This window comes from Prinia subflava, unplaced genomic scaffold (assembly GCF_021018805.1).
Source record: "Prinia subflava isolate CZ2003 ecotype Zambia unplaced genomic scaffold, Cam_Psub_1.2 scaffold_72_NEW, whole genome shotgun sequence".
NCBI classification, from domain to species: Eukaryota; Metazoa; Chordata; class Aves; order Passeriformes; family Cisticolidae; genus Prinia; species Prinia subflava.
In genome coordinates this window covers 112034-129781 of record NW_026961079.1, presented here as the reverse complement: position 1 = coordinate 129781, position 17748 = coordinate 112034, and the positions used below count along the sequence as shown (strand labels likewise).

General features: G+C 65.4%; 3 protein-coding genes across 11 annotated transcripts; 1 reads left to right on the top strand and 2 right to left on the bottom strand.

The window, feature by feature from the left end:
• Nucleotides 1-623: 623 nt before the first annotated feature.
• On the bottom strand, nt 624-9558 carry CC2D1A (coiled-coil and C2 domain containing 1A). 8 transcript variants are annotated; one of them, XM_063389205.1, is made up of 30 exons: nt 9480-9558; nt 9082-9156; nt 8762-8909; nt 8569-8681; nt 8421-8483; nt 7412-7543; nt 6662-6974; nt 6483-6589; nt 6336-6390; nt 6157-6246; nt 5944-6074; nt 5404-5476; nt 5174-5319; nt 4998-5076; nt 4746-4918; nt 4519-4641; nt 4090-4148; nt 3858-3974; nt 3651-3724; nt 3496-3554; nt 3348-3399; nt 3161-3260; nt 2594-2684; nt 2242-2457; nt 2058-2107; nt 1799-1862; nt 1574-1700; nt 1399-1475; nt 859-906; nt 624-785 (listed from the first exon to the last, which is right to left on the bottom strand). In XM_063389205.1, exons 2-30 carry the CDS (start codon nt 9130-9132, stop codon nt 765-767), a joined length of 2952 nt encoding a protein of 983 aa, XP_063245275.1. In that variant the 5' UTR covers nt 9133-9156; nt 9480-9558; the 3' UTR covers nt 624-764. The 8 variants fall into 8 exon arrangements, with proteins under 8 accessions (XP_063245275.1, XP_063245271.1, XP_063245276.1 ...); XM_063389201.1 differs by having other exon boundaries at nt 6483-6974; XM_063389206.1 differs by having other exon boundaries at nt 2242-2376; nt 6483-6974.
• A 322-nt stretch (nt 9559-9880) lies between these two features.
• Nucleotides 9881-12117, top strand: BRME1 (break repair meiotic recombinase recruitment factor 1). The gene is made up of 6 exons (XM_063389215.1): nt 9881-9947; nt 10058-10321; nt 10405-11532; nt 11649-11743; nt 11828-11899; nt 11978-12117. Exons 2-6 carry the CDS (start codon nt 10160-10162, stop codon nt 12081-12083), a joined length of 1563 nt encoding a protein of 520 aa, XP_063245285.1. The 5' UTR covers nt 9881-9947; nt 10058-10159; the 3' UTR covers nt 12084-12117.
• Nucleotides 12089-15773, bottom strand: NANOS3 (nanos C2HC-type zinc finger 3). 2 transcript variants are annotated; one of them, XM_063389222.1, is made up of 4 exons: nt 14980-15142; nt 14515-14582; nt 13225-14093; nt 12089-12639 (listed from the first exon to the last, which is right to left on the bottom strand). In XM_063389222.1, exon 3 carries the CDS (start codon nt 13910-13912, stop codon nt 13256-13258), a length of 657 nt encoding a protein of 218 aa, XP_063245292.1. In that variant the 5' UTR covers nt 13913-14093; nt 14515-14582; nt 14980-15142; the 3' UTR covers nt 12089-12639; nt 13225-13255. The 2 variants fall into 2 exon arrangements, with proteins under 2 accessions (XP_063245292.1, XP_063245291.1); XM_063389221.1 differs by lacking the exon at nt 14980-15142 and adding an exon at nt 15687-15773 and having other exon boundaries at nt 13225-14582.
• Between the last annotated feature and the right edge of the window lie 1975 nt (nt 15774-17748).

Genomic DNA, 17748 nt, shown 5'->3' with positions numbered 1-17748 from the left:
ACTCGGCAGCTGCAATGTGATTGGCTGCTGCCCGCGCCCGTCCATTCTGGCGGGGTTGCCATGGAGACGAGGCAGCGGCGGGGGCGGCCCCGGGAGTGGGCGGGGCCGCTGCCGTGATTGACACCTCGGGGACGCAGCGAGGATGGGGCGCATCGGGAGTCACCAAAATCCGCGTTTTTCTTCTTAAAAACTTTATAATTTGTGAAAGCGCCCGGAACAGCCCCTCCCCTACAGGCACTTGGGGGGGATCCGCTTTGGTGGGGGGACACGGGGGGTGGGGAAAAAGTGCTTGGGGGGACACGCGGACCTCGGTGGGGAGGAGTCGGTGTCACCCTGTCATTGGGGGGGGTCGGTGTCACCCTGTCATTGGGGGGGAGTCGGTGTCACCCTGTCATTGGGGGGGAGTCGGTGTCACCCTGTCATTGGGGGGGAGTCGGTGTCACCCTGTCATTGGGGGGGGTCAGTGTCACCCTGTCATTGGGGGGGTCGGTGTCACCCTGTCAGTGGGGAGGGTCGGTGTCACCCTGTCATTGGGGGGGTCGGTGTCACCCTGTCAGTGGGGGGGTCGGTGTCACCCTGTCAGTGGGAGCCAGTGTCACCCCGGGGGGCCGGGGGGGGATGTAGCAGCTCTGATCCCTGTGATTGTCACAGTGGGCATGGAGGGCGGGGGTCCCCAGAGCCCCCCAAAGCAGGGGGGGTCCTCTGAGCCTCCCCAGAACCCCACGTGGTCCCAGCCCCGGGAGGGGAGGGCAAGGCAGGGGAAATCATCCACGGAGCTTTTGGAGCTGGAAGAGAAGAGGGCGGTGAGGGAGCGGTGAGGGGGAAGGGGAGCCGGGGGTCACCCCGCGGGGTCCTCACCTCACTCTCCACCAGGTTCCGCTTGTACAGAGCCTCCTTGGCAGCCTCCTGTCGGGGGGAAATCAGGGGAGGCCCCAAAACAGCACCCACAGGGGAGACACCAGGGTTGGGGGACAGCAGGAATTAGGGGGGTGTCAGGGTTGGGGGACAGCAGGAGTTTGGGGGTCACATCAGGAATTTGGGAGTCACCAGGGTGGGGGGGCCAACAGGAACTTGGGGGGAACACAAATTGTGAGGGCACCAAGAATTGGGGGATCACCAGAGTTGGGAGTCTCCAAGGTTTGGGGGAGCCCAGGATTCTGAGGGATTTTTGAGCACCAGGATTTGGGGGGGCTGGGGAGGGTTTGAAAGGTCATCAGGAATTTGGGGGGCAGCAGGATTTGGGGGGGTACAGCACGAATTTAGGGGGCACCAGAAATTGGGAATTCCCGAGGTTTGGGGTTGGTCCAGGATTCCTGGGGCGGGACACCAGGACTGGGGAGGGCCCAGGAGGGTCTGGGGGTGTCCCCCGCGCTCAGGGGTCCCGGGCTCGGGTCTCACCCGCTCTCCCTGGGTGCCGAGGCGCCGGGCAGCTTCCGTGTAGAGCCGCAGGTGCCGCTCCAGGTGCTCCGCGTACTCTGGAAGCGGGAAGAAATGGGATACACCGGGATAACACAGCGGGAGAGACCAAGACAAAGGAGAATTTGGGGTCCCAGGGCAGCCGAGCCCCTCTCACCCTTGCGGAAGTGGGGGTCCCCCCCCTGCAGCCGCGCCCGCAGCCCCTGGATGCGCCGGAGCAGCTCCTGGTGCTGCTGCCGCAGCTCGGCGGGCACCGGGCGCCCGGCGCGGCCCAGCGGAACCATCTGGGGGGACGGGGGGCGACAAACGGGGGTGTCAGGGGCATCTCCGGGCCTTCCCCGGGCTTCTCTGCACCCCCAAAGCGCCGCCGCCGCCCCCTCACCTTCCGCTCCAGCCGCTCGCGGTCAAACAGCAGCAGGTTGAGGCTCGGGAGTGTCGGGACGGATCTGGGAAGAGGGATCGGGGGGAGGGAGACCCACGAAAAACCCGGAGCGGCCCCGGGACGTTGGAGGAGGTCCCAGAGCTTCCCACCCCCAATTCCCAGCCACATTCCCACCCCAACTCTCTTGCCCCGTAATGATAATCCGATCCCCCCTGGAATTCCCGGTGTTCCCCAATCCCAGTCCTCTCCCGCCCCTCACCTGTTGTTCCCATCCTTCGGGGCCGCCGCGCTCGGTTTGGGAACGGCGACCTGAGCAGGAGGAGCTCTGGGTTAGCCCGGCTGATCCCTCCCCGGCCCGGGGCCGAGCCCGCGGGCTCCCGGAGCGCTCCCGGAGCGTCCCCGGAGCGTCCCCGGAGCGTTCCCGGAGCGCTCCCGGCACTCACCGTGGCCTCGGCCGCCGCCTCCAGCACCAGCCAGCGCTCGGAGCGCGGCTCCAGCTGCCGCTGCGCGCCCAGCGGCTCCCGGATCCGCACCCACACCTCCAGGCGCCCGCCCGTGCGGCGCCGCCCGTCCAGCAGCTGCGGACACCGGGAACGGCGGACACGGTGGGCACGGCGGGGACGGGAGGGATGCCGCGGTGGGGAATGTCCTGGGAAGCGCTGGGAGCAGGGGGGAAGCTCGGAAGCGCTGGGAGTGGGACACGGGGACCACCAGGAACCGCCAGGGTCGGGGAAGAGGCACAGCTGGGACCACCGGGAAGGCTCGGGAATGCCAGCGGGAAGGGCCCCCCCTCACCTCCAGCTGCTCCCGGAGTTCGCAGGACCCTTCCAGCCCCTCGAGCCGCAGCTGCGCCGAGCCCAGAGCCCGCTCCGGCCGGAACAGCCCCCTGCGGGTCAGGCCGAGGGGTCGGGATGGCCTGGAGCCAGCCGCGATCCCAGCAGCAGGGGGTGTGAACCCCCGCCCCGTGAACGTCCCGAAACAATCGGGAATTGCTGCACTTCAGTCACCCTTCACCCCTCTGGCACCTCTTTACCCGGACACGTGTGGATTTTCCAGCTCGCGTTCCCTGTTTTCTATGCGCTTCCCTGTATTTCTCTTTCCTGTACTATTTTATGTGCTGTGTTATTTTCCACATTTTATTTTTCTCTGTACTTCCCATTCTATTTTTCACAATTCCTGTGCCGTTTTCCCTGTTTTCTGTGCTTTCCATGTTTCCTATGCCACTTTTCCTATTCTCTGCATCTTCCACATTTCCCACGTCACTCCCCCAGTTATTCCCAACATCTCCCGTATCTCCTGCGGGGTTTTCCCTGAGGTTTCCGATGTTATTCCCTCCTCCCTCTCCCCAAATTCCCCCCGTACCCTTTCTGGGTCACCTCGAACTTGATCCCGCGGGAGCTCAGGAGCCTCCGCAGCCCCCGGTGGCCCCGGAGCAGCCGCAGCCGGAACCGTGCCCGGAATTCTGGGGAGAGGGAGGGGGGTCAGCGGCAGCCCCGGGGCCCCCCCAGCGCCGTGACGCCCCCCACACCCCCGCGGCTCCCAGGATTACCAGGACAATCCGTGTTCTTCACCACAGCGGTCTTGTCCCTCTGCGCCTCCTCCTGCGGGGGACAGTCAGGGACAACACGGGGGTCCCAAGCGGGGACAGGGCGGGGGGGACACGGGGGTCACCGGGGGGTCACCGGGCCTGCACTCACCGCACTGGGGTGGGGGAACTCGAAGCGCACGAAGGTGTCCAGGTCACCAGGGGCCACACCTGGGGGGACATGGTGGGGGGGACACAGGGCACCAGGTGTGCAGCTGCACCTGCCCCAGGCCCTGTGCCCAGCTCCCAGTTCCCCCAGTCTCTCACCTGCAGGCACTGGGAGGCCGATCCCTCTCTCTATTCCCAGCTCCAGGTCGCTGCTGCTCAGCTCTGGGAACATCCTACAGGGGAGGGAACCTGTCAGACCCTGCCCAGATCAAACACCCCCCAGCCAGGTGTGCCGCCCCCACTCCAGGTGTGCTCCCACCCCGGAAGTGCCCCACACCTTTCCCTCCCAGGTGAGCCCCCCCTCACTTGATGACACTGAAGGTCCTCTGCTCGTAGCGGGGCTTTGGGGGGGGCCCCCCTCGGCTGTGCTCCCTCCGCAGGGTCTCCATGTGCCGCCGGCATTCCTCGGCCAGTGCCTCACACCTGGGGGGACACACCTGGACAGGTGACACCCCCACCCCGGGATTCCCCCCAGGATCAGCCTCCTCTTCCACAAAGGAGGAGGAAGATCCTATCCACCCCCCACGCCAGACCTCACCTGGTGGTCTCTGAGATGTTCCCCAGGTGAGCGAACTGTCGGGAATAGGTGAGACACATCTGGGGGAGAAACAGGAACGGGAGGAAGGGGAGGAGGAGGAAGGGAAAGAATGAGAGAGAGGGCAAAAAAAGAGAAGGAAGAGGAAAAGAAAGAATTAAGGAAGATAAATGAAAAGGAGAAAAGGGAAAAGGAAGAGAAATAAAGAGAAAAAAAGAAGAAAAAGAGGAAAAAGGAGACAGGGAAAAGGAGAAAGAGAAGGAAGTTTTCCATATCCATCTAATATCCTGGAGCCCCCCTCCTTGGGGTGCTCCCCCAGTCCCCTCAATTCTTGGGGATACTCCCCCGCGTTTTTGAGATACTACCATGTTTTTTGGGGTTGATTCCCCCTCTTTTTTGGTGGCCCCCTATTTCTTGGGGTTTCAGCCTCACCTGGTGCTGCTTCCGAAGGGCCCCCGCCAGCTGCAGGAAGGTCTTGGAGACCTCGGGGGGCATCGGGACCCCCCTGCCTGGCCCCAGCTCGAACTCTGCCCCGTCCAGGGGCACCTCCGGGACCTGTGGCAGGGATTTGGGATCCTGTGGGATCCGAGGAGCGAGATCCCCGAGGGGACGGGCTCTGGGAGGGCATCCTCGGCCGGACACACGGGCGGCCCCCTCACCTGGGCGATGTCCACGGGGAGCCCCCCGCGGGCGGCCCCGATGAGCCCCTCGACGCCTTTGGCCCGGCGCAGCAGCAGCTTGGCCCCCTCCAGGTCGTTGCGGCGCTTGGCCCGGAGCGCGGCCTGCGCCAGCTGCCTCCGCCGCAGCTCCAGGAACTCCAGCTGCTGCTGGGCTGGGAGGGGGTCAGGGCGCCCCCAGCCAGCCCGTGCTGGTGCTCCCCTCACCCCCCGTACCCCCAGTCCCCCCTGTACCTTTTCCAGCAGGTTTGGGAGCCGGGTGGGAATTCCGGGGCTGTTTGGGAGGGGCTGCGGGAGGAGCGCTGGGCTGGACCTGCAGCCGTGGGATGATGGTGTTGGTAAGAACCACTGGGAACGTCCCACTCGGGGTCCTGCCCCCACCACAAATTGCCATGACCCCCAAATCCCACCTTGGCCGCCTTGGTGTCCCCCTTTTCCTCCTCCTCCTCCTCCTCCTGTTCCTCCTGCTCCGGCCCTGTCAGCCTCAAGGCCGCCTCCAGCATCCCAGAAATGCTTGGCTCCGACGGGATCTCCGTGCCCTGGATGGGGGGAAAGCCTGGAAAAGGGGGGGGATCCCGGTGGGAATTAGAGCTTCCCGGCCCCATCGTGTCCCCCCATGGATTAGGAAGCAGGAACGTACCCGGGGGAACCGGCAGCTCCGAGAGATCCACCGTTCTGCCGGCGCTGTGAGCACTGATGGCGGCCTGGTATTGCTGGGGGGACACAGGGGCGTCAGGGGGCACCCAAAGGGGGACTGGGAGCACTGGGGCCAGACTGGGATCACCCACAGAGCGGGGCTGGTGTCACTGTGGGGAGACTAGGACCAGGATCACCACGGCACCACCGGGATGACTGTTCTGGGATCGGGAGCACCCGCACCAGGACTGGGCTCCCCCCAAGGCAGGACTGGGATCGCTGTGCCTGGACTGGGATCGCTGTGCCTGGACTGGGATCACGGTTCTGGGACTGGGATCACTGGTCTGGGACTGGGATCACTGGTTTGGGACTGGGATCACTGATCTGGGACTGGGATCACTGGTCTGGGATTGGGATCACAGTTCTGGGACTGGGATCGCTGGTCTGGGACTGGGATCACTGGTCTGGGATTGGGATCACAGTTCTGGGACTGGGATCACTGGTCTGGGATTGGGATCACTGTTCTGGGATGCAGCTCTCCCACCTTGACGATCCTCTCGTGCATCCGTGCCTTCCTGGCGTCCCCGCTGTCCTTGGCCTGGGCCGCGGCCGCCCGGTACCGCTCCATGCGCTGCTCCAGCGCCTCCCGCACGTCCCGCGGCGCCCGGGGTGGCTCTGGGGAGGGAGAAACGGGAAATTCCCAAGAACCCCCCTTTTCCTCCCCATTCCCCCTGCCCAGGGAGCAACCAGAGCTGACCTGCAGCGGGAGGGGCTGGGCTGGTGTCCAGTGGATCCCTCGCCGGTGAATCCCTCGGGAGTGGAGCCTTCGGCCCCTCCGGCTGTGGATCTGCAGGAAGGGAGCAGCCAGATCCCACCCGGACCTGCAGGGCCCCCAAACCAGGGGCTCAGACTCTTCCCATCAGGATGGGGTCTCACCTGGGGCTGGCAGAACGCGGCCTCGCTCCAGCGCCTCCAGCTGCGCCTCCAGCCTCTGGAAAACCGCAGGACAACAGAAATTCGGGCAGGGCGGCAGGGCCCAGGAGCAGAGGGATCTGGGGGGGATTCCGGCAATCCCGGGCGTACCTTGGCCGCCCGGAAGTGCCCGAGGGCCGTGGCCGTGTCCCCGCGGCGTTTGGCCGCCAGCGCTTCCTTCTGCAGCTCCTGCAGCCGCAGGCGGAGCGCCGGCACCGGGCTGGGCACCGGGCTGGGCACCGAGCTGGGCACCGAGCTGGGCACCGGGCTGGGGACCGAGCTGGGCACCAAGCTGGGCACCGGGCTGGGCACCGGGCTGGGCACCGGGCAGGGCACCGAGCTGGGCACTGAGCTGGGCACCGAGCTGGGCACCGGGCTGGGCACCAAGCTGGGCACCGGGCTGGGCACCGAGCTGGGCACCGGGCAGGGATCCGGGGCTGGGGGCGGCTGTGGAGGGGTGGGAGGCTGCACTGGGGGCTCAGGGCTCACGGGGGGCGGCGGCCCGGGGGCCCCCCCGCCCTTCCCCAGAGCCACCGGGGGCGGAATCTCGGCCTCGTCGATTCGCTTCCCGCTCCGGACGGAGTCCAGCATCTGCTCCAGGGTCTGGGGGAACAGGGGAACGGGAAAACGGTGAAAATCTGCAGGAATGGGGTGAAATGGGGGCAGAGTTGGGAAGAATGAGGTAAAACAGGGATCTGCAATCAGAAAATGGGGTAAGACAGGGCTCAGAATGGAATGGAATGGAATGGAATGGAATGGAATGGAATGGAATGGAATGGAATGGAATGGAATGGAATTTCATTGGAATGAAACTGGTCAGCGCTGGACAAAGTGAGATAAAACTGGGCTCAGAACTGGAAAAAACGGTAAAACTGCTCAGACTCAGGCAAAACTGTGTCAAACAGGGTTCAGAATTGTGACAAGCTGCTCAGTACTGGGAAAACCAGCATGAACCCAAGGTTTTCCCGAGAGTTTTCAGAGCAGAGGGATCAGGTCTGGCCAGAGCGGCCAAAGCCCCAGTTTCAGGCACCGGGGCTCACCTTGAGGCCACGCTGGAGGCGCCGGAGCCGGGCCCCGTTGCCGTTCTCCTTGGCTGCGTTCTCCAGGGCCGCCCGGTAGAGCTCCGCCCGCTCCGCCAGCTCCGCCAGCAGCGCCCCGCCACCTGCAGGCGCCTGCGGGAACACCGGAGCACCGGCATCGGCCCTGGATCGGCCCTGGATCGGCCCTGGGATCCGCCCTGGGATCCGCCCTGGGATCGGGGCTGAGATCTGCCCTGGGATCGGGGCTGAGATCTGCCCTGGGATACTCCCTGGGATCCGCCCTGGGATCCGCCCTGGGATCCGCCCTGGATCGGGGCTGGGATCCGCCCTGGATCGGGGCTGGGATCCGCCCTGGGATCCGCCCTGGGATCGGGGCTGAGATCTGCCCTGGGATCCGCCCTGGATCGGGGCTTGGATCAGCCCTGGATCGGGGCTGGGATCCGCCCTGGGATCCGCCCTGGGATCCGCCCTGGATCGGGGCTTGGATCAGCCCTGGATCGGGGCTGGGATCCGCCCTGGGATCCGCCCTGGATCGGGGCTGGGATCCGCCCTGGATCGGGGCTGGGATCCGCCCTGGGATCGGGGCTGGGATCCGCCCTGGATCGGCCCTGGGATCAGCCCTGGGATCCGCCCTGGATCGGCCCTGGATCGGCCCTGGGATCGGGGCTGGGATCGGCCCTGGATTGGGGCTGGGATCGGCCCTGGATTGGGGCTGGGATCCGCCCTGGATCGGGGCTGGGATCCGCCCTGGATCGGGGCTGGGATCCGCCCTGGATCAGGGCTGGGATCAGCCCTGGATCAGGGCTGGGATCAGCCCTGGATCGGGGCTGGGATCGGCCCTGGGATCCGCCCTGGATCAGCCCTGGATCAGGGCTGGGATCAGCCCTGGATCGGGGCTGGGATCCGCCCTGGATCGGGGCTGGGATCAGCCCTGGATCGGGGCTGGGATCAGCCCTGGATCGGGGCTGGGATCAGCCCTGGATCGGGGCTGCAGTGGCCCAGGCCGTACCTGTGGGGTCTCCGCCACGGCCGCGCTCCCAGGCCCCTCCTCGAGCACCTCCTGCAGCTCTGCCTGCTCAGGGATCCCGGGAATCAGCCCTTGCTCGGGGCAGGGATCCCCTTCTCCAGGCTGAGGACCTCCCCTGGTCCCCCCTCACCAGCAGCTCCTCCTCATTCTCCAGATCTTCCTCCCCTTCCTCCTCTTCCTCCTCCTCCTCCTCCAGGGGGTCCTGGAGGCAGAGCTGGGCCAGGGTCTCGACTGCTGCCAGAGCTGGGGGGAACAGGGGGGTCACAAACCCGTTTTGGGGGGAGCTGATCCCCGTTCGAGGGGGTCCGGGCAAGGGGATTTACCTCGCTGGGAGGGAGGGGAGGGGTCTCCACCCTCCGGCGCCTCCCGGCCCCCCAGCAGCAGCATCAGCTCAGCCTCCAGCGCCGCGTCCCCGTCACCGCCGGCATCCCCCGGGCTCCCCCCCGCGCCGGGATCCGCCAGCAGCCCCATCTGAGGGGCGGCGACAGCGCTGAGGGGGGAGCGGGGCGATCCTGGGATCCGGAGGAGGGGATTCCCCCCGGATCCAGAGCAGGGGATCCCCGAAAGTGGCGGAGGGGAGGGTGGGACCCCGCGGGATGGGACCCCCGGGATCCAGGGCAGGGGTCCCGGAGGTCACACGCACCTGCCTGGCCATGGCGGCGCCCCGGCCCGGGACCCTCCTCGCTCGGCTCATGGCTCCGCGTCCCGCCGGGCCCAGCTGGGGGAACACGGGGGGACCCCGGCCCTGAGCTGAGCCCCCGCTCCCCTCCGGGCCTCCCACGAGCCCTTCCGAGCCCCCTTTAATGCCCCAACCCGCCTCAGAGCCCCCCAGAAGATCCCGGTGTCCCCCGCCCCTCACGAGGCCCAGTCGCCCCTTTCCCCCCTCCCAGAGCACCCCACAAGGCACCGTCAGTCCCCAGCTCTCCGCCGACGCTCCGCCGCCCCTCACCCCCGACCCCGGCGATCCCGGCTGACCCTCGCGATCCCGGCGATCCCGGTTATCCCGGTTACCCCGGTTTATCCCGGTTTATCCTCACTCACTTCCTGCTCCGCCGGCTGCTGTCAACACCCCGCGCTTTACGGCATCGCCGTCGCAAAAGCCGCTGCCGCAAAAACCTCTGCGGGTGCGTCTCGCTTAGCGGCGCGGGAGAACTACAACTCCCGGCGTGCCCCGCGGGCAGGGAAAAGGCGGGAAAAACGTGAGGGGGTCGGTGGAGAGACTGGCCCGGGGTGGAAAATGGGGTGGAAATCGGCGGAAATTCCACGATTTTCGCTTCAGGGCCGGAGTGTTTGGGTCTTTCTGTTGCAATCGTGCCTTTGGGGGAGCTGGGGGATATTGATTGAGCTGACGGGGTAGAGGGCTGGGGGGAAAATGGCTGCTGGGGCCTGAGGGAAAACAGCGGGGTATGGGAGGGGTGGGAGTAATAAGAGCTGGGGTAATTTGGGGCTACTCCTTGTCCCTCTCAGGCAGCGCCGGGATGGGGAAGCGCAGGACCCGCCCATTCCCAGGTAACAGGGAAACGCCCAAATGTCCCAGTTTGGGCCCACAATGACCCTTCCCCACACAACTGGGATCCCCCACGTCCAAACTGAGAGTGCCTTTCCTCCCCACACGACAGGCGACAGGAAATTCCACGCTCCCAAAGCCAAGCGGGTCCTTCTGGAAGCGCCAGGAGCTGCTGGCTCGGCCGTGCCCATTCCTTCCCAGAGCAGCCATCCCGATGGAGACCCTGCCAGGATGGACACCCAGGAGAGGTAACGGGAGGGGAGAGACCTGGGCTGGGTCCACCCGGGTCCAATCTCATGGAATTTGCTGGAACAGTGGTGGCAAGGTGGATCCAGAAGGAGCCCCTGTGGGAGAGCGTGGAGCCGGATCTCCACAGGTAAGGAAAACCTCCAGCACGGTGTTCATACCAAACAGAGAGAAAAACTCCCCCAAACTGACATTTTTAACGTGTTCTTTCAGGAGGGCAGAGACAGCAGAGCACTGGAATCACCGAAACAGGGCATTTCCGATGAGATGGAAGAGAATCATCTGGAATTGCCCCAGCTGGGAATTTTGGAAGCAGATGGGACAGGAGAGGATGAGCTAGAGTCACCAAAACCAGAAATTTTGGATGGGGCAGGAGAGAATTGTCCGGAATCACCAAAACCAGCAATTTTGGAGGTGGATGGGGCAGAAGAGAATTGTCCAGAATCACCAAAACCAGCAATTTTGGAGGTGGATGGGGCAGGAGAGAGTTGTCCAGAATCACCAAAACCAGCAATTTTGGAGGTGGATGGGGCAGGAGAGAATTGTCCAGAATCACCAAAACCGGCAATTTTGGAGGTGGATGGGGCAGGGGAGGATCCCCCAGAGTCAGTGAAACATGTAATTTTGGAAGGTATGGGACAGAATCATCTGGAATCATCTCAGCTGGGAATCTTGGAGGGGAATAGAGCAGGAGAGGAGCAGCTGGAGTCACCCCCAGTGAGAATTCCAGAGGCAGATGGGGCAGGAGAAGAGCAGTTGGAGTCACTGAAACTGAAAATTTTGGATGGAACAGGAGAGGATCAGCTGGAATCACCAAAACCAGGAATTTCAGAGGTGGATGGGGCAGCAGAGGAGCAGCTGGAAACATCAACACACGGAATTTTGGATGGGACAGGAGAGGAGCATCCAGAGTCAGTGAAACCAGGAGTTTCAGAGGCAGATGAGGCAAGAGAAGAGCAGCCGGAGCCACTGAAACAGGGAATTTGGGATGGAGCAGGAGAGAACCAGCTGGAATCACCCAAACAAGGGAATTCTGGAGCACAGGGATCCAGCCCTGAGGACACGGTGACAGGCACGGCCCCTGCAGAGAGTTTGGAGGTGCTGGATGCAGCAGGAGAGGGGAGAGAAGGTGCCCTGGAAGAAGGATGTGGCACTGTGAGCATGGACACAGGGTCCCCAGATGGTCCCAGAGATCCCCGGAGCGGCAGAGGGGATGCAGAGAACGGGAATTCCCAGAGAGGGAATTCCAGTGTGGCAGCACCAGGACTGGATCCAGCAGCCACCAGCACCGAGCCCCACGACCAGCGGGAGGGGACCAGCCCAGAGCTCCCAACAGAGGAGGTACAACTGGGATGGGCCCTCCCCACCCAAACTGAGAGCCAGAGACCCCTCCCCACCTCAGCTGGGACCCTCCCCACCCTCCTGGGCTCCAGCTCCAGCTCCTTTCTTTCCTGCAGCCACTTCCAGAGGCCGCTGGGCAGCAGCCATGGGACACCACAGGCCGGATCCACACCAGATCCACGGGGAACAGCCCAGTACAGCCATGGGAAGGGTGAGTGGATCCAGACCCTACTGATCTTGTCTGAAATTCCTGACTTGGGGAGTGGGAAGGTCCTGATTCTCCTTCTCCCGGCAGTGCCAGAGCCACGGAGCCGGTGGATGCGAGCGACATCATCTGCGGGCTGATCCGGGAGCTCTCAGACCTCAAGTAAGTCCTAAATCCGTGTGGATTCCCCTGGGATCGGGGGTCCGGCACCCTTTGGGTGATGCCCGTGTCCCCCCACAGCCGCCTGGCCATGGGGGCCCGCCGGGGGCTGGAGCTGCTGCGGAGGCCAAAGCCACGGCGTGGCAGGAGGGCAGTGCCCAGCGGAAGCCGCTGGAAAGAGGGATAGGGACATCAGAAATAACCATTTATTGATGGAAACAACGGGAATAAACCACCCTTTATCTGGATAACGGTTCCAGCACTGACTATTGGGCTCTTCCCGCCGTCAACAAATCCCACCAAACCCATCCAAAACGCTAAGTAACGGCTCTGGTGCTGGGATAAAGGCTCCAACATTGGGAGCACCGGCCCCCTCCCAGTCCCTTTCTGGCCTGGGATTAACCAAAATTCACAATCCAACCCAAAACATCCAGTAACAGCTCCAACACCCAGAGCACTGGCCCCTTCCTGGCCTGGGATTAACCAAAACTCAGCAATCCGACCCAGAACATCTGGTAATGGCTCCAGCCCCTGAAGCACCTTCCCAGCCTGGGATTAACCAAAACTCAGAACTCAAAACTCAAACGTAACACAAAGCACAGAACTGGCCCCGCTGGCAGTGCCCAAATCTGGTCGGAGCGACTCTTCCAGGGTCCCACGGTGTCAGGAGGCAGCACAAAGTCGCACAAACTGGGGAGACTGGTCCCAATGGGAAGCGCCGGTCTCATCCTCTGAGGAAGTCCCTGGAAGAGAAGGCAGAAGTGGCAGGAGCACCAGGAAGCCCCAGCTTTGGCACCCCATGATTAGTGCCAAATCCCATCCTGGATAAATCCAGGCTCCAAGCATGTCTCCCTCCTTATGTCACCCATTTCCCAGTGCCTCCTCCTCCCTTAGCTCTGGCTCCTTGGAGAGATTCCCTCATAGGAATCCTGTTCCTGGCTAAATCCAGGCTTGGATCCAAAACCCCTCAGTACCTGCATGGGGACATGGAGTCTTCCATTCTTTAGCTACCTCCCAGTGTTACCTGTCACCTGTTTCTGGTGCCTTCCCTTTGGTAGCTCTGATTTCCTGACGAGATTCCTCACGGGAATCTGGCTAAACCCAGCCTTGGATGCAGCACCATGACTGTGGCATCACTGGGACACCACAAACCCTGCACCTTTGTGGGGACGTGGCATCCTCCACCCCTCGGCCACTCCCTGGTGTGCCCCCATCCCTCCATCAGTGCCAATCCCACCGCCAGATTCCTCATGGCAATCCCAGCCCTGGATAAACCCAGGCTGGGACGCGCCACATCCGCACCGCTGGCACGCTGACCCCGCCAGTACCTGCGTGGTGACAGGGGATCCGCTGTCTCAGCTACATCCTGGCGTTCCTCTGCCTTCTCCCGGCGCTCCTGGCGCGCACCGGGCGGGAGTAGACGGAGGTGTAGCCGTGGTGCGTGAGGGGGCAGAAGCGGCGCGTGTGGGCCTGGTCCTGCGTGGCCCCGCACTGCGGGCAGACGTAGCTGCGCAGCACCGGGCACTGCAGGCGGCCCTGGGCGTCCCGCAGGCTGTGGCTCCGGTACATGCCCGGGGCCTCCCCGTTGTGCTGGCAGAACGAGCACGGAGCCAGCACGGGCCCGGCGTGTGGAGCTGGCGTGGCACACAGAGCCGGCCCGGCACGCGGGGCTGGCTCAGCACACGGAACCGGCCTGGCACACGGAGCTGGCCCGGCACAAGGAGCTGGCACGGCGCACGGGGACAGGGGCCCCAGCGGCACCGAGGGCTCCCCGAGGCCTGCAGGGTCACGGAGGAGCACAGCCGTCAGCCCCAGGTAGTCCCGCCACATGTCAAACTGGCCCGGGGGTTCCATGCACGGCAGCAGGACGGGAGTGCCAGCGCAGCGGGGGCCGGGGTGGCACGGGGCTGTCCTGCCTGCGGCGTGAGGCTGGGCACCGCGGCGCTGCGGTGCCTCCGGGGCGGTGCGGGGACAGAGGCTACCTCTGGCACCGTCGGTGTTCCCTGCACAGCGCATGGCTGGATGTGGCTCCCCGCTCCAGATGCTGCCGGTGTTCCCGGTGCTCCTGGCGGGGCTCACTCAGTGTTCGTAGCGGTGTGGAGCTGCACACCGCACTGCCCTCTCCCAGTGCTCCCAGCCTCCCGGTACCGAGGTCGCTGCTCCTCCCGGTGCGTGTGGACGCAGCTCGGCCGCAGTCCTGCCGGTTTGTCCGAGCCCCTGCATGTGCTCCGAGCCCGACCCGCGCCCGGCCGCAATGGCCGTGTCGGAAGGGGGGTGGCGGATGTCCCCTCCCGACAGGACGGCGCCGGTATTTAGGTAAATCATGGCCGTTTAAGGGTCGGGGTTAATCACCGCAGTTTGGGTAAATCATTGTGTCTTTAAACCTCCCCACCGCCCCGGGGCATCCCAGCAATCCCGGACTGCATTTTAGGGGAAGGTCAGAGATTTTGGTTGCTTCAGGAGCTCCGCACCTAAGCGGAACTGGCACCGCGCAGGGACTCCCTGGCTGCCAGGGGAAATCCACGGGATTGGAAATTCCTGCCTAGCGAGGATCACCAGGATCCGCGGGATGCTCCAGGGGGGCACGGGACACGTTCGAAGTTTTACCCCAAACTCACCGACAGCCTCTATGGGATTCACTGGGATTCACTGGCAGGATCTGGGCTCTGACACTGTCCCCCATCCCCTGGTGAGACAATACCGTCCTCCATCCACCAGGACCCAGGATCCAGCCTCATCCCCCACCTGCCTGCGGGACGCGGGGTGTGTCCTCCATCCCCCCCGGAATCTGGGATCGCGTCTCATCCCGTTCTCCCTCCTGTGGGGATCCCACCTCATCCCTCACCACCCGGTGGGACCATGGATCCAGACCTGTTCTCCATCTCCTGGCGGGATCTGACCCTGACCCTGGCGTTCCCTCTCCCCAGGGATCCCTCTGGAATCCTGCCAGGATCCCTCCCTAACGAGGCACAGCACCCAAGGATAATTAACGCCAAACCCAGTCCCAGCATCTACCGAGCCCCAGCACGTTCCCAGGAGCCACCGCAGCCCCCGTGGAACAGCAAAAGCGGAAACTGTGAGACCTTCGGTGTGGGTGGGGTGTCCCCAGGTGTCCCCAGGTGTCCCCAGGTGTCCCCAGGTGTCCCCAGGTGTCCCCAGGTGTCCCCGAGTCCCCCGGCTCTGATCGTTGGCGGGGGGGAGCTCAGCCCCGCCCATTGCGCGCACGCACCCGGGCCTGGCCCCGCCCCCGCCTGGGCCCGCCCCCTTTGGCCCCGCCCCCTTCGGCCTCGCCCCCTTGGCCCCGCCCCGCCCCCTTGGCCCCGCCCCGCCCGCTTAAAGGAGCCGCTGGCGCCGTTAACCCCTGCGGGCCCGGCCGGGGGGCTCGGAGGGGGTCTGGAGAGCGGGAGCCCCGTGCTCCCCCCACCGGACCCCAACCAGTGCGGCAGCCGCCCCCCGAGATAGCTAGGGAGCAGGGCTCCGTGGCACGGCACGGTCTGGCACGATGTGAGCGGGGAAACTGAGGCACGGGAAGCGGGGGAGGGGGGTCGGTAGAGCCACTCGCCGTCACACGTGAGGTAGCACACGGTGGCACATGCGCTGCGCCGCTTCATCCCGGGGCCACCCCAGCGCCACTGCCCTGGTGGTCCCCTTGCCCCGTCCTGGCGGTCCCGGGGGTCCCGATGGTCCTTGTGCCCTCTCCCGGGGGTCCCGACGGCCCCTCCCGGTGGTCCCGGTGCTCCCAGCCACGCCACAACCCCCGGCCCGGCCCCGCCCGGCTGCGGTGACTCACCGGCCCCTACAAGTCGGGGCTTGACGCCGAGACGGGAGGGGGGGGGACGGGGGGACGGGACACCCGGAAAGAGGGTGATGCCCACCCAAACATCCGGGAGGGGCCCTAAGGGTTTGGGGGGGTCTGCGGGGTGTCGGGGGGGCCCATTCCTGTGAAAGCGCCTTTGTCCAGACCCGCCGATCCCACCCCAGGGTGACTCACGGGCGCGTGGCTGGGCCCTGAGTCACCCCCCGTACCCCCACCCGCGGCACCGGGGCCCCGCGGGCTCCTCCCCGCCTTCCCCGGGGCATCGGGACCCCTCGGGGCGCCCCCACCGCAACGGGGGCATCTGCGGAGACACAAAGATTCGGGGAGGCTTCGGGCTGAAGGCGGATCTGGGGGTGCAGGAAGGGCCCAGGAGGGCACCAAGGGGTGCAGGGGGGGCCCAGGGGTGCCGGGGAGGGTACGGGTGCTGGGGGCCCGTGGGTGCCCAGCACCCTCTACCTCGTGCCCTGGGAGGGGCCGGGGGGACACCCCCGGGCCCTCCCCGCCGGGGGATATCCCCCCGGGGACGCTCCCCTGGGCAAGCCCCGGCCCCCGCAGCGCCGCCTCCGGTGGCCCCGCCCGGTGGTGCCGGTCCCGGGGCTGCCGGTGAGTCACGGCCGTGACTCAGCCCCGCCAAAACAGCGTCGCACGGCAACGCAAGACCCGCGACAGGAACCCATTAGGACCCACCGAGCCAGGACTCTTCCCCCCACCGACCCACAGCAGGGACCCACCGACCCGCAGCCCCCAGCCCCGCTCCCCCGCAGCCCCCAGCCCCGCTCCCCCAGCCCCGCTCCCTCGCAAAGGCACCGCAGGCCCGCGGGGTCCCTGGAGGGGGCACAGAAGCCAGAGGTGGCTGGGGATGCTGGGGAGATCTGGGGTGTCCCCGGGATCTGAGGGGATCCAGCGGATCCCGGGCATCCAGGCACGGCCCAGGCTGAGGAAGGAAGGAGCCAGGAGGGAGAGTCAGGCAGAGGAAAGGGAAATCCCGGCCCAGTGCCCCCCCCAGTGCTGCCAGTCCCTGCAGTGCCCTGAGCCCAATGCTCCCAGTTCCCCAGTGCCAGGGCTCACTGGGCACACGAGTGTGATGCCATGTCTGTGCCATGTCAGTGACACACACGAGCCATGTTGGTCCGTGTCCATGCCATGCCAGGGACACCATGTGCTGTGTCACTGCCATGCTGTGCCCTGTTGTGCTGTGCTGGTGACACCCGTGTCAGTGCCATGTTGAGCTGTGTCACTGCCATGCCCTGCTGTGCTGGTGACACCCGTGTCAGTGCCATGTTGAGCTGTGTCACTGCCATGCCGTGCCCTGTTGTGCTGTGCTGGTGACACCCGTGTCAGTGCCATGTTGAGCTGTGTCACTGCCATGCCCTGCTGTGCTGGTGACACCCGTGTCAGTGCCATGTTGAGCTGTGTCACTGCCATGCCCTGCTGTGCTGGTGACACCCGTGTCAGTGCCATGTTGAGCTGTGTCACTGCCATGCCCTGCTGTGCTGGTGACACCCGTGTCAGTGCCATGTTGAGCTGTGTCACTGCCATGCCCTGCTGCGCTGGTGACACCCGTGTCAGTGCCATGTTGAGCTGTGTCACTGCCATGCCCTGCTGTGCTGGTGACACCCGTGTCAGTGCCATGTTGAGCTGTGTCACTGCCATGCCGTGCCCTCCTGTGCCGTGCCCGGGCCGTGCCGGCCCCGCTGCTGCTCCCGCTCCTCCCGGCCGGGCTGACTCAGGCGGGAGGAATGTGCCGGCGGCGCGTGGGCGATGGCCCGGCTGCTGCCATTGCCTAGAAAGGGCATCGCCGAGCCCTGGGCCACGGGGAGCCCACAGGGAGCCCACACGGCCACCACGGCCACACAGGCACCCCGGCAGGGCCAGCAGGGCCACCGTGGGACTCGCAGGGAGCCAGCGCGGCCACCGTGGCTACTCGTGACAACCAGGGACCTGGCATGGCCACCACGGTCCCAGCAGAGCCTCAGTACGGCCACTGTGGGGCCAACAAGAACCTGACACGGCCATTAACCCTGCCCTGGGCCCG

Coding starts and splice junctions, on each gene's coding strand:
- CC2D1A (XM_063389201.1), bottom strand. CDS start 9,132: ATGAGCCGAGCGAGGAGGGTCCCGGGCCGGGGCGCCGCCATGGCCAGG. Junction 6,247..6,335: donor CCGCGTTCTGCCAGCCCCAG/GTGAGACCCCAT, acceptor CCCTTCCTGCAG/ATCCACAGCCGGAGGGGCCG. Junction 4,642..4,745: donor TCCCCGTGGACATCGCCCAG/GTGAGGGGGCCG, acceptor TCCCTGCCACAG/GTCCCGGAGGTGCCCCTGGA.
- BRME1 (XM_063389215.1), top strand. CDS start 10,160: ATGGAGACCCTGCCAGGATGGACACCCAGGAGAGGTAACGGGAGGGGA. Junction 10,322..10,404: donor GTGGAGCCGGATCTCCACAG/GTAAGGAAAACC, acceptor GTGTTCTTTCAG/GAGGGCAGAGACAGCAGAGC. Junction 11,744..11,827: donor CCAGTACAGCCATGGGAAGG/GTGAGTGGATCC, acceptor TTCTCCCGGCAG/TGCCAGAGCCACGGAGCCGG.
- NANOS3 (XM_063389221.1), bottom strand. CDS start 13,912: ATGCGCTGTGCAGGGAACACCGACGGTGCCAGAGGTAGCCTCTGTCCC.